Source organism: Indicator indicator, chromosome 5 (assembly GCF_027791375.1).
Source record: "Indicator indicator isolate 239-I01 chromosome 5, UM_Iind_1.1, whole genome shotgun sequence".
Taxonomy (NCBI): domain Eukaryota; kingdom Metazoa; phylum Chordata; class Aves; order Piciformes; family Indicatoridae; genus Indicator; species Indicator indicator.
The window spans coordinates 33,451,269-33,464,394 of record NC_072014.1 but is presented as its reverse complement, the minus strand read 5'-3'; the positions used below and the strand labels follow the sequence as shown (position 1 = coordinate 33,464,394).

At 39.2% G+C, this 13,126-nt stretch overlaps 1 protein-coding gene across 2 annotated transcripts; it reads left to right on the top strand.

Moving 5' to 3' along the window:
- The first annotated feature begins 3,033 nt into the window (after positions 1-3,033).
- On the top strand, positions 3,034-11,013 carry INSIG2 (insulin induced gene 2). Of its 2 annotated transcripts, XM_054380814.1 has the most exons (5): positions 3,034-3,281; positions 6,136-6,260; positions 8,850-9,016; positions 9,431-9,530; positions 10,014-10,090. In XM_054380814.1, exons 1-5 carry the CDS (start codon positions 3,038-3,040, stop codon positions 10,053-10,055), a joined length of 678 nt encoding a protein of 225 aa, XP_054236789.1. In that variant the 5' UTR covers positions 3,034-3,037; the 3' UTR covers positions 10,056-10,090. The 2 variants fall into 2 exon arrangements, with proteins under 2 accessions (XP_054236789.1, XP_054236790.1); XM_054380815.1 differs by lacking the exons at positions 3,034-3,281; positions 9,431-9,530 and having other exon boundaries at positions 6,151-6,260; positions 10,014-11,013.
- Positions 11,014-13,126: the final 2,113 nt, after the last annotated feature.

Genomic DNA, 13,126 nt, shown 5'->3' with positions numbered 1-13,126 from the left:
ACATGCTGGAAGGTATTGGAGCCCATGAATGGAGAAAATGTATAAACTGGGGTGAAACAAAGAGGAAGAATATGATTAGGAGCAACCAGGAGGAGAACTACTGTATCATGGTAAATTCAGACCTTGCATTACGGACATTCACTGATGTGTACCTACCCAGATGCCTTAGCTGTGATCAGGCTATTTCCTTCCTGGTTAAAAATCTGTTGCTGAATGCTTTGAATGAGTTGCAGCTGCCGTGGTTGTATAAAAGTAGTGATTTCATTGCATAGCAAAGTTTTGTTACATTTTAATAAGCCTTCACAATTAAATATCATACGTTTGCCAAATGATGTGTTAAATAAATGGAAATAGGGTAAATACACGTTTTTATACTCTGAAACTGGTTTAAGCCAGAATAAAATTGGACTTTTGTTTGATCATCAGCATTTCTAGAAGAAAAAAAAACCTAAGATCTGATCAGTATTTACATCAGTATTGCTGTGTGGGACAGCTGATGATTCTTAATTAAGTTGTAGGTTATTGTATTTGAAGAATTACAAGAAGCAGAGCCTGGTTAAAGAGAGATATCAAGAGATAGTATAAAGTGGGGAAATAATGGCTGTGGGGAAATTTTTAATAAATTTCACGAAAGACAGGACTTGGGCTCAGTATTTTGATTGATGATCGTGGTGCACAAGATAGGATGCAGTAATAATGTTTGCTGAACCCAAAAGTTGGGAACCTTTTCCAGGGCTGAAGAGGGCTGAGATATCCTATAGGAAGAAAAGGAGAGGTGTTGATTGTTAGAGTAAGTAATAGCTATGGGTTGAAATTCAGCATGTGGGTTTTGGGGATGGTACCAAAGAACAAAGGGTTCAGTAACAGGAAAGAAGACAGACTTGAATGTAGTAATAGAACACAGGATGTGAGCAACTGCTTTGTGACAGTGAAATAAATTGTAATCCTTAGCTTGCAGCAGAAGAGCTCATTTAAAGAGAAACATGGGAGTGGTAATTTTCTTTTACAAGGCTTTGAAAGCTGAATTGAGGATGTTATACATCAGCTCTGGTCATCCATTAAAAAAAATCGTATTCAGACTTCAGAAAGTGCCAAGAGCTGTTGGGATGGTGACATAAGCGGAGAATCAAGAGTCTAGCTTATTTTCTTAGGCAAACTAAAGCTAAGGAAGCTTTAAAAGCTCCCTATAAAGTATGGTATTCCAGCAGCGTTTGTATATGGGATCTACAGTCTCCAGTGCTGTGTGTTGAAACAACTTCTCTAATTCTGGAGATTCCTGCCTTCACCTGGTGGGCAAGTCTGCAGGGACAGGGGAGATTCTCAACTGAAGTAATGATGTATTTGTGACTCCATGTTTTTTTTTTCCTGGAGGCTAAATGTATTATCCAAACTCCACCTCTGTGACATCCGGAGGAGGGGGAAAATAAAATCTAGAGCACCTCCCTTTTGCTTGAGGGAAGTATGTTGCAGTGCCATTCCCAGTCTTGATGGAGACATCTGTTCAGTATGAGTCAGGAAGCTAAGAAGTCAGACACGATAGTTGCCCTCTTTCTCCCCAACACATGTTCACAGTTACAAATAACGTGGAGGCTTGGCTGCATAGAAGAGATTCTGTATTCTTAGGAGGACTCTGCTGCCTCCCTGAACTACCAATGGGAAATTATGTGTGATCTGAACTTTGTTTTTCTTTTATTTTGCCTCTTGAAACTTCTTCTGAGTGATGGAATATGCCATGGCATGGCATTGCATCTTGTGTGCAGTTACCTGTAGTATCTTAAGTAGCCTGGGTGTATTTAACTTCCCTTTTGGCTTTACATCAGAAAAAGTGAATTCTGCGTCCTGTGCTGCTGCATCTTCAGAGAGCTTCTTGGGGATCTCCAGATGCCAAGGAGGAAGAGAGATGGATGGCAGTGGTTTGGCTTCCCTTGTGCCTGTGTGGCCCTAAGTAAGAGTTAACAATAGCCGCCCCCAGTTGGCAGTTTCAAATTTAAAAACAACATCAGGGCTTTTTTTTTTTTTTTTCAAGTTCCAGGTGGCTAAGCTGTCGATCAGAACTGTTGTTGTACATGAATGTGGCACTGAATCCGTGTTTAACAAGACTCTTGATGGACAGTTTGTATTTTTTTTGTTTTGCCTTTTTTTTTAAAAAAAAAAAAAAGGAATTGGGATGGGAGCTCTGCCATTCCTGTCATGCTGGCAGTTGCTTATGTGGGACCCTACCTAGTGTACAGGCAATGGGAGCTCCTTTTCCCTCTGCACTTGTGTTCTTCTGTGCATGATTACACTTACGGTTTGTATGTGTGGCATTTTCATAAGTGTTTTACTTGGGTATGTATCTCTCTGCATTGAGATTACTTCTCTGGTTTGCTGAGCTGTTTGCTCTTGTATGCAGTCAGGAAAATGAATGTGCTGCAGGATTGCTGAAATTCTGACTCCATCCTGAAAAATGTTTTCAGAATTCACTTTCCAATTGAGAAATGTTTTCTGGCGTCTCTTCAAGAAGAGAGATCTGTGAACCTCTGTGGCTGACTTGAAACTGAAGGCTGTGTTTATTTGCTTCTGACTTACATAATCTCTAGTTGTTGCTTAAAGGAGAGGAGAAAAACAATTTATTGTTACTGCAAACCAAGCCTGACTTCCATCTGATACTGGTTTCGTTTCTTAACCTCTTGTCTGTGGTTTCACATTCCTAGTTGTCTAATTCTCTATTTCCTTCTCCTCTGTCTCCTAGTAAACAAAGCTATTTGTAAAACCTGTTTTCTTTGTAAGGCATTTATGCAGCTGTGGTTGGTTCTGCTCTCAAATGACTAATTGCCTTCTCAGAAAATACAGGAAAAATACAATAGCCATATTTATTAACCCAATCTCAATTTATTCAAGAGAAATACATTTAATGTTTCTTATATCTGATTTTTTCACTCTTCATTTATTATTTTTCAGGGTTTTGATATCTCCTAATTGAAGGCAGTCGAAATACTAATTGCAAGTGAATCCTTCTTGGTCAGCCTGTTGGATGTCTCTGGAAACATAAGAAGTCATGGCAGAAAATGATGCAATGCCAACGTTACCAAAAAAGTGTGGCCCGTACATATCATCGGTAACCAGTCGTGGCATGAATTTGGTAATTCGTGGTATAGTGCTGTTTTTTATTGGTGTATTTCTTGCATTAGTATTAAACTTGCTTCAGATCCAGAGAAACGTTACTCTCTTCCCTCCTGATGTCATCACAAGCATCTTCTCCTCAGCTTGGTGGGTCCCGCCTTGCTGTGGCACAGCATCAGGTAAGTTAAGTCATGTATGTATGCCTGGCATGGAGATGGAATGTTGAATGAGCAATTGTTTGGTTGCAAAGGAAAATATGAAAGATCTGGAAGATAAAAATTTCTCTTCCAGAGTCACTACCCTTGTTGAGCTGTTGCTGTTCTTCTCATCTCACTGCGTGCACACAAACATGCATGCATGTGCCCAGAAATTGCTGTTCTGCTAACTTGTTTTACTTTAATATTTTGGTGTTGGTTTTTTTTTGTGGGTTTTTTTTTGTTTTTTTTTTTTTTTTTTTTTTTTTACTGAGCTAGAGTACAAGTTTAACAGATTTTAGAATGTGGTGCCACTTGAAACCTAGAGGCTGGACTACAGAAATGTGCTCTGCTGGAAGCCCTTGAAAATACCCCGGTAGTGTCAGGTTGTGCAGCACACAGTACCTTGCTTTGAGCACAGCAAGCCACCTGGAATAATGCTCCCTTTTGTGATTCAGCCTTTCCGTTTGTTCCTCATTCCAGTTCGAGGTACTGCTTTAGCTCCATAAAGCTGGGAAGAGCTGACTGTATCTCAGGGAGGTGAGGCCAGGCATGCAGTTTGTGGTTGTAGAGGCCTGTTCCTGAACAGAGGACCTAGGTCAGATTGGTGTATCAAGTTGGATGATGTGAACATGCACCATTTCTCCCATGATTACATAGGGAGTTGAGGCTTTTGTGTATTTAGCTAGTTTGAGTGAGACATCTGCTGTAAGTAGTAAGAAGTAGCCCTTTTTCCTCTTTTTATCTTCAAGTATCAAGGCATTTTCCATGTTACAAGTTTGATGGCATTTGGTTTTCTGCTTGTCTCTGAAGATCAGTGATCCCGTGGACCAGTTTTATTCTTAACTAAGGGAATATCCTTAGCAGTCAGTACCAAAGGTTTCTGCTTTAGCAAACCTTTATAGGTAGTATTTTCTTAAAGGTCAGATTTAGTAAGATTGAGAAGCTCACATTTCTGGGTACACTAACATGAGACAATAAAGTAGGTTTTGATTTGGCATCACTGTTTTGCTAATGATATTTAAATATTTTTTTCTCTCAGTTGTTTAATTACTTTGTTTTTGATACCTTGTTGAAATGCTACACCCCAGATGTCATAGAAGAACTTAACTTGAAAGGAAAGCCTCCAAATATCTCTCTGAATATGTCAGTTTTGTTACCGTGGAAATGCATTTGGCATGTTATGGTGGCACTTTCATGTGTGCTTTATCTGCTAGTTGTCTTAGTCCTCTTTCTGTTGCATTGCTGAGGTTGTTGATTAGTTTTTGGTTTCTGTCCTTTAAACTGGTTGTCTTGACAATCATGTCTGGTAAAGGTTTGATAACTTGCGGAATCCAAATGCATAAAGTTTGCCAGTGTTCACCATAATGTTTGCACTGTCAACGGTTTGCATCAGGCTGTACTTTACGCTCTTGGGCAGTCCAAGAACGCTGTCTGCAGCTGCATATGGGGAAGTTGTGAAGGCTACATCTTGCTGGTGTCAGAAGAAATTTCTGGAACTTTCTGGTTCTGATAGGTTGGTGGTTTTGATGGAAAGACAGGATGTGGGCTGTGAAGTGTGGTCAGTCACCTGCTAGATATTGGCACCACTTGATTTTAAGCCACACGTTGCTGCCTTAATTGGCCTTTCCTACCAGGAGTGACCCCTGATGAGGTGTTCTGAGTTCTTTCTTTTTATTATCAGCTTTTCTTCTCCATTTTCTTTCCTTATCTTCTCTGATAATGTATGTCGAGGCAGCTTCTGTGGTAAATGCTGATAATTCACCCATTTTCTCACTATTTGTACTCGTACAGCGTGACATGAACGTTTCTCTGCAGTGTGGTTTATTGTTACGAATAGAATAAAGGTAGTCTGCATATTTATAATCAATCATGATCAAGGCTGTTTTCAAAGCAGTCATTTCATCCATCACTGTTGTTAGTCATCAGTCTTACCCAATGCCTTTGGCAAAAAAAAAATTGCTCTGTTTTTTTTTTCCTCTCCAGCTGTACTGGTCATTTATTTTCTGGAACCTGGAGGTCAGTTTCTGGCAGAATAAGGAGCGTTTGCCATAACATAACCTCCAACAGCATGCCAGGATGAGGGCATTGAAGTCTGTAGCAATGACTGAGCCTCTGTCCCCTCTTGCAGCTCCAGTTTAACATTAAGCACCAGTGTTATTCCTCAGCAGTGTTGGTAGCAGTCTTTTTAGCTGCAGTTGTAGTAGAGAATGCATTTATGAAGAAACGTTCAAAGAGCTTAGCAGTTCCCTGAGGCTGAAAGTCTTGTTTGCTTTTTGTATTCAGCAGCTACCCTAGACTCTTGGCTTTCCCTCTTTCGTGTGAGCCTTTATAGTAACAGTGAAGAAAACATTATCCAAACAAAACCTGCTTGTAATAACAACAAAAGAAAACACAAAATACTGACGTTATAAGCCACACTCTGTCCTTACTGTGGTTTGTTTGTTTTGCAGTTATTTAAGCATGTATGTTTGATATGTGGGTTTTCAAAAGTGCCAGCCTGCAAACTGTTACTGCTCTTTTGGAACTAAAGTGTGAGACTGCACATTATGGTGGAGCACAGAGCTATTTCATCCTCTACTCCTAGTTCAAATTGCCTCTATTTTGTGACTTCTGCCAGGTCACTGCTGCAGTAGTTGAAGATGCTACTTATGGGGCTTTTTTAAGTAATGAAATAGTTTGGAATATCTCTTCTTTTACAATGCACGTTTTGTGCTATTTTTCCTAAGAAATCTGGTTTAGTAGTGACCAATTTTGTCAAAGTCTAGGTAGTCTTTGTTTCAGTTAAATACTGCCAGTGCTTTAACTTCAGGGCCTTTTTTCTTTCCTGTTTTCACAGCTGCGATTGGGTTGTTGTACCCGTGCATGGACAGACATCTGGGAGAGCCACATAAATTCAAGAGAGAATGGTCCAGTGTAATGCGATGTGTGGCAGTCTTTGTGGGAATAAATCATGCCAGCGCTGTATCCTCCATTCTCATGAAATTGGTGATAACAAATGGGTTTCCACTAAGACAAAGCTCACATAGTCACGGTGAATTGTTGTTAAAGATACTGTGTGCAGTGGTTTCACAAGGGAAAAGCAGAGCGTTTATTAGTGTTAAACTGACCTAGCAGTATTGGAGGTGATAATCATGGAATCAGAGAATGGCTCAGGCTGGAAGGGACCTTAGAGATCCTCTACTCCAACATCCTTGCCATGGGCAGGGATGCTGCTGAATTAGACTTGGTTACTCAAGGCCATATCCAACCTGGCCCTGAACACCTCTGGGCAGGGGGCATCCACAGTCTCCTTGGGCAACCCATTCCACAGTCTCCTTGGGCAACCCGTTCCAGACTTCTTCCTAAGATCTAGTCTAAACTTACTGTCCCTCAGCTTAAAACCGTTCCCTCGTGTCCTGTTGCTAGACATTCTCCAGCCTTCCTGCAGGTTCCCTTCAGGTATTGTAAGGCAGCTATAAGATCCCTCTGAAGTCTTCTCCAGGCTGAACAACCTCAGCTCCCTCAGCCTATCCTCATAGCAGAGGTGCATCAGCCCTTACATCATCCTTGTGACCCAACTCTGTCTTTTTGTTCGCAAAAATATTTTCATTAGAAATGCTTCAGTGTTCAGTAAGTTTTATCTTACTTACAGTCTTTATTTTGTTTGAATAGTTAAAGGAGAAATTTTTGTATGGAAGGTATTACAGAAAAGTATTTTAAAGTTTGGTGTACATTTAACAACAATAGCAAGAGGTTGAAGTCCAGTCTTGGGGTCATCAGTGAAATGGATAAAACTCAGGAGCAGGTAATACCCAGAACTACACAAAGCAAGTAAATGTTACCCATTCTGAAAATGATGCCTTGGATTCCCAGAGAGTAACCATTCCTGTGCTCATTCAGTAGAAACAATAGTAAGTCAGTACATTGCAGTAGGTTTTACTTCTCCTAATAGTGTCTCTCTTCAGATACCTTCTTGCACAAGTGTGCTCCAAATTGGCCTTCCTTCCCTCTGAATCATCTGGGGACAGGCTGTGTGGCAAGGTGGTTTTCATGTGGACTGACACACCTTACTGGCAGTGCAGTGAGTCTTAGTGGTTTTCTGTCCTTGTGCCTAGTGCCTCCTGTGTCAGGTAAAACAAGGATCTGTCCGTGAAAATTAGGTTCCTGTAAACTAATTGGAAGAAAGTTGGTATCTGTGGAATTCTCATCTCCATCAGTGTCAACTCCAACAAGATTTGTGGAAACTGTGCTAAGAAGTTGTAATTGCATGCTACTGACTCTCCTTATTTCCAGCAAAAGAGAGCAAGTTAAGTGAAAGATGTGAGGGCTGGCTGAATTCTCACTGAGGGGGGTTGAAACCTTGGATGGGTTTTGATCCCACCAGCTGTCCTATCCGGTATGGCAAATTGAGCTGGAGCTGCCAAGGTTCGGAGTCATTCCCACTGTCCCTTGCAAACCTTGCTCTCATTGCCAAAGATGCATTAATCTCAATCTGTGGTTCTATAGACTATACCTGTTGTGTAAAACTTTCGTGCTTTTAAGAAATACAGGAGAACTGACAGCTTCTCTTTGCATGGGTCATGTTATTTACAACAACTTTCTTGCAGTTTCCTAAAAGCTTTTAGACAATGTTCCAGTACATCATTAATGTACTGTCTATATTTCCTCCTTGACAGCTCTCCAGCCTTTTTTTCAGCTCATTCCAGTTCTGCACATCGCCATATTCAGGGTGGTTTTTGGTCTTGTTTGACATTTTTTTCTGATCCTGTAATTATTTGTTTCAGTTAGTTGAATTTCTTTCTCATTTCCTCTAGGTCTCTCTCCAGGCCTTTGTGAGAAAGTAGGGCATATGTTGTCACACCATGAATTTGCATTCAAGCTTATGAAACTTGGCAGCTTCTTTTTCAATAATCTCTTTTGGATAGGAGTAGTGAGGATGAGTTGGTATTGCCAAAACATTGTTGAGAATGTGAAACAGTACAAAAATATTTGGAATGACTTCATGCTTTCATCATGGAGTTGACAAAACTGTTTTTCAGTAGTAATAATACTTACATTTTGTAGAAAACATTTTTGTTGTTTGGCCTAATGTTAACTAGCATGCAAGTTAAACAAAACTGCAATTAAGGAAGAGTGATAAATGCTTTTTTCCCTGAAAATCCCTGCCATTTGGAGGAATCTAATTCTAGGTTTAATATTTCATGGTTAGTGTGGTAAAGGACCACATAAATGTTGAGATGTCCTTAATCTGAACAGTAACGTGCATTGTATATCAGTATAAAACTCTTGCATTGTCTGTTAAGTGTATAGTCTCTTTGCTCTTTTACAGTGCTAAGACCCTAAAAATGTAAAGAAGCATCATAAATTTTTAGTTTCATAATATATTGGCAGCACTTAGAAGGCTTATTTACATATGCCTGATATCTGTGTGATAGCTGGTAACAGCTACTGCTGGGTTTTTTTATGTGTTTTTTTTCTTCCTGTTGTGCCAAAATGTGTTAAATGGAACGAAGAGAGCTGCTTTACGTTTGTATGAGATGATTCCAAGCTTATCCTTAACGATCAACACAGAAAGTGGACTTTGCCAACAACATCCAATTGTCTCTCACGTTAGCAGCCTTGTCGATTGGGCTGTGGTGGATGTTTGATAGATCACGAAGTGGTTTTAGTCTTGGAGTAGGAATTGCTTTCCTGGCTACATTGGTGTCACAGCTTCTGGTCTACAATGGAGTGTATCAGTAAGTATTTACTTCTTTAAGTTTAAATGGTAGTCCCCTGAAGCTGTAATGTAAAATGAGAATAACTGAAAGGGTAATTGGAAATGCTTTCCAAAGCTGCCAGCACTCAAAATTGAGTATAACATAAATTGGACATGAAAACTTTTACGTATTTGTGAGACTTTTAGTTGAAGTTGCTTATTCTAATGAAATTGCTGCCTTACCAACAACGTAATGTGCTTTTTTTTAGTTGAACAAATGGGATTGTAATCATTAAGAAGCTTCCTTTGCAATTTGTTGCAAGCAATTAGATTCTATAATGCATGTCTTTTTTTTTTTTTTTGAGTCAAAATGGTTTAATACTTAAATGTGTGCATTTGTCTCATGTAACTGGAGGACTCAACGTTGAGCTCAAAAATGTGTGTTCTTCTCCAGATACACGTCTCCAGATTTCCTTTATGTTCGTTCCTGGTTGCCATGTATATTTTTTGCTGGTGGAATAACTATGGGCAATATTGGCAGGCAGCTAGCAATGGTAAGTTTGGACAGGAGGTGGATCACCCTCTTGTAAAGGTTCTAATCTACATGTGGTTCCTTCCTTCATTTATACCAACCAGCTTTTTGACTTTTGGATGTGGAGTAAGGTAGAAATTGGTAAATGTTGCATTTGTGATCTGGGTAGTGAGCCATTAGTACTGTTATTCAGAGCACAGCCCAAGACTGCTCTGTACACTCTCAGCTGCATACTTCTAGTCCTTTAAAGACCATGAGCTAAATAAGAACTCTGGGGAGAAGTCAGGTCTTCCCCTAAGTATGAACTGCTCTTTCTGCTGCTCTAGGAGACAGCAATTCAAGCTAGCAGTGTGTGCACAGAACTGAGGGGCAGGCTTAACTGAGTGTAGTGTAAGCTAACCTCTATGCTATATCATCCATTTCATAGAAAAATCCCTTTCATAGCAGTCTTTTTAATTAGTTATGTAAATTAATTGTATTAATTTTGTCAACCTCTGTTTTTCAGTATGAATGCAAAGTCATTGCAGAGAAGTCTCATGAGGACTGAGGAGAAACAATATGCACCTTTTAAACAGGAAAATATCTGACAAATGACTGTTGGAAGAGCATATGGAACACTTGACTATAAAATTGCCAAAATGCAATTTTTTTTCCCCCTTGAGTGGTGTACTTTACTGCAATCTGTGATTGCTGCTTCTTTAGAAACCTTCCTGTCTGATTTTGATTACTGTGAAGTTACAATAGTATGCAATAAATTTGACAATATAGGTTCAATTATAGGATTCTCTTTTCCAAATCTAAACTGCTTTTACCATAAATTCTTGACTGTCCATAATGTTGCAGTGCCAAACTGAATCTTTGCACTACATTTCTGTAGCTGAAACTCCTGCTTCACTTTAACTTGAAAGTTTTGAGGAATTTGTTCTTAATAGCTCAGTGAAAGAAAGATTCAACTCTAAGAATGAAAATCTTTCCACGATGATAGCTTATAGTATCTTTATGAAAGTCATGGATTGCAGGTGAGCTTTGATGCAACTGTTTCTATCTGTTAACACCCTGTATGATTCTTCTTGCATCACAGGTGAGGAAACTTCAGTTAAATTGTATGGGCTATTGTCATAGTGTTTCATTTGTCTGTGGTACCTGCCCAGTATCACAGAACACAGAAATGGAAACTAAGGCTGGAAATCTACTATTTTTTCCCCTACTATAAGCAGTATACATGTTTATGTATGAGTTTATGTGGGCCATCATCAGATGTGGACAGATGCTGAAATAATTTGTTGTGTTGAGTAACAGAATGTAATTTGGGTCATTCTTGTACAGTCCCTTAAGCTGACTTGTGCTGATCCCTTATAAAAAACATCTTGGGGAGTTTTATTGTGAAACTTAATTCTACTGAACTAAATCAGCCACTACCATATTGTGTCATAAAATCCTCCGTTACCAATTTTACTCTTGATAGTTCTTGTCTACTGCTTGCTCTGTTCACAGGGATCAGCAGAAGGGGGCAAGGCAGTATTTTAGGTACTGATGTAGCCCTTGCTGCTCTGACGATGGTACAGGCAACCATAAATGCTTTTGTTCTTATAACAGTTTCCTGAGGTAGAGAAATACTGTTACCCATATTTTACAGGTGCCTGTGCACAGAAAGTCTGATAGGAGAAAGTGCTCAAATAGGCTGTGTGCTGATTACCTTCTTAAGAAGAATTTTAATGTGCAGCCCATGTTTGGGGACATACGTGGAATTTCCTCTCGACTTTGCAGCTCCCTCGTGAGACCATGAGATAAAAGCTTGTGCAAGAAGGGAGAAATCAGACTTCAGGAGGACACTGCTAACCTGTGACAGTGGTGAATTTGGAATGGGATGTCTCTGCTTTGTTTTCCCCCTTCTGTCTCTGGGCTGCTGATGTTTTAATGTATTTGTTTTCCATTTTTGTCTTGAAGTACTATTTTTTGAATCTTCTATGAAAGGTTTATAAGACATGTTACAGTCACCAAGGGAGGCTGGAGTTGGTCCAAAGAACAAATAGATGTTTAGACCAATTTTTATTAATAAATGTGTGTATGCGTTGTACACAAAGCTTGAAACAGGCAACTCTTTTTTAGTCTGACATGTTTCTCTCTACATCTGAAAAGTATGCAGTGGAGCTCTTCCAAAAGTGTTGTAATGAAAGAGCTGGTCACAAAAGGAAAATTTCCTGAATGGGGAAGTATAAAAGTAATAAATAAGCAAATGATGTACAAAGAGTTTGGTGCAGTAGCTCTACAAAGTTTCATCAGCTTATCACGGTTCCATGACGATTCAACACCTGAAGCACATTTTTGTTGGGTAATGTTTCAGGCAAGCACTTAGAGATGCACTTTGCTTTAAGCAAAGATAAACATGTTTAAGAAGATTACTGACTAGAGATTTTCTTTTATTCAAACCATACATCAGTAAGAAGCGTTTTATTAATAAACCCGAGAAACTGTTAGGGCATGGACTAAGGGTGAGTTTCTTTATGCAGGCACTGGCATTTCACAGAAGAAACTTTTGAGTCCCTTTCCTTACAGTATTTTGCCTCATCTACCATTTTTTACTTAAACAAATGGCTTCAGCTTGGTGGGCAGTGCATTGAGTCCTCCTTGAATTATCAGGTCATGAATGGCACAGAAACTCTGATGTTTCTTATCCTAATTGTAGGGAATAACATGGTACCTCAATAACCAGTGTGCTGACTTGGCAAACCATTTAGTTTCATCATGACCAATAAGTGTGTACAGCTGGAGATGAGTAATTGTTGTTATTAACTTGGTAGAACTGCTTTTACCTGCCAGTTTAAATATTTACACAGACTAAGCCTTGTGTAGGTTACAACGTTCGGTATGTGAGAAGTGGTTATTGTGCATCTCTGGCACCCACTTTACAACACTTTGCACTTGGGTTCATCAGTCTGTGCTGTCCACCAACTTCTTGTAAATTTCCATTTTGGAAATTCTGAGCATGTTGTGGAAAGGCAGTGATCATCCAAAATAACTTTGGGTGGAGTCCTTTATGTGCTTTACTATTTTTATTCTAATTTTACTAAAGTCACTACAGGAATCGCATCTTGGATGTTGTATTTTTTCAAACTGCATTTTAATTTTATGGCTGATGTGCTCAAACCCCGAAAAAGGTTCGTGATGAGAATACTGACACAGCCTTAACTGTAGTGGTGTGAACATGCTGCTACTGTATAGTATGTAACTATAACATTAGACTGTCTTTAAAATGTTGTTCCATAGAGAATAAGGTATATTTTAGATACAACTTGATAAGCACGATAACCTCTTCACTAATTAAACATTGTAAGGTCTATGCTGTTTAAATTGGCAAATTGCTGTTAAAAGCAAAATGTGCATTAAATACAATTGCAACCTTGTTTGATAGGTTTCTTCTTTCTTTAAGAAACTATACTCATTTTTAAAATAGACTGCATTGCCTTCTATCAGCCATCTCATAATAATTTTGACTGTTTTGCTGGCATAGTGGTTGCACAAAACACCTGTCCAGAAATACTAAAAAAGAAGCAGGCAAGATCAAATCAACAGCAATTCTATTGTAATTAGAATGCTCAGCAGCCTTGGAAAATTTAC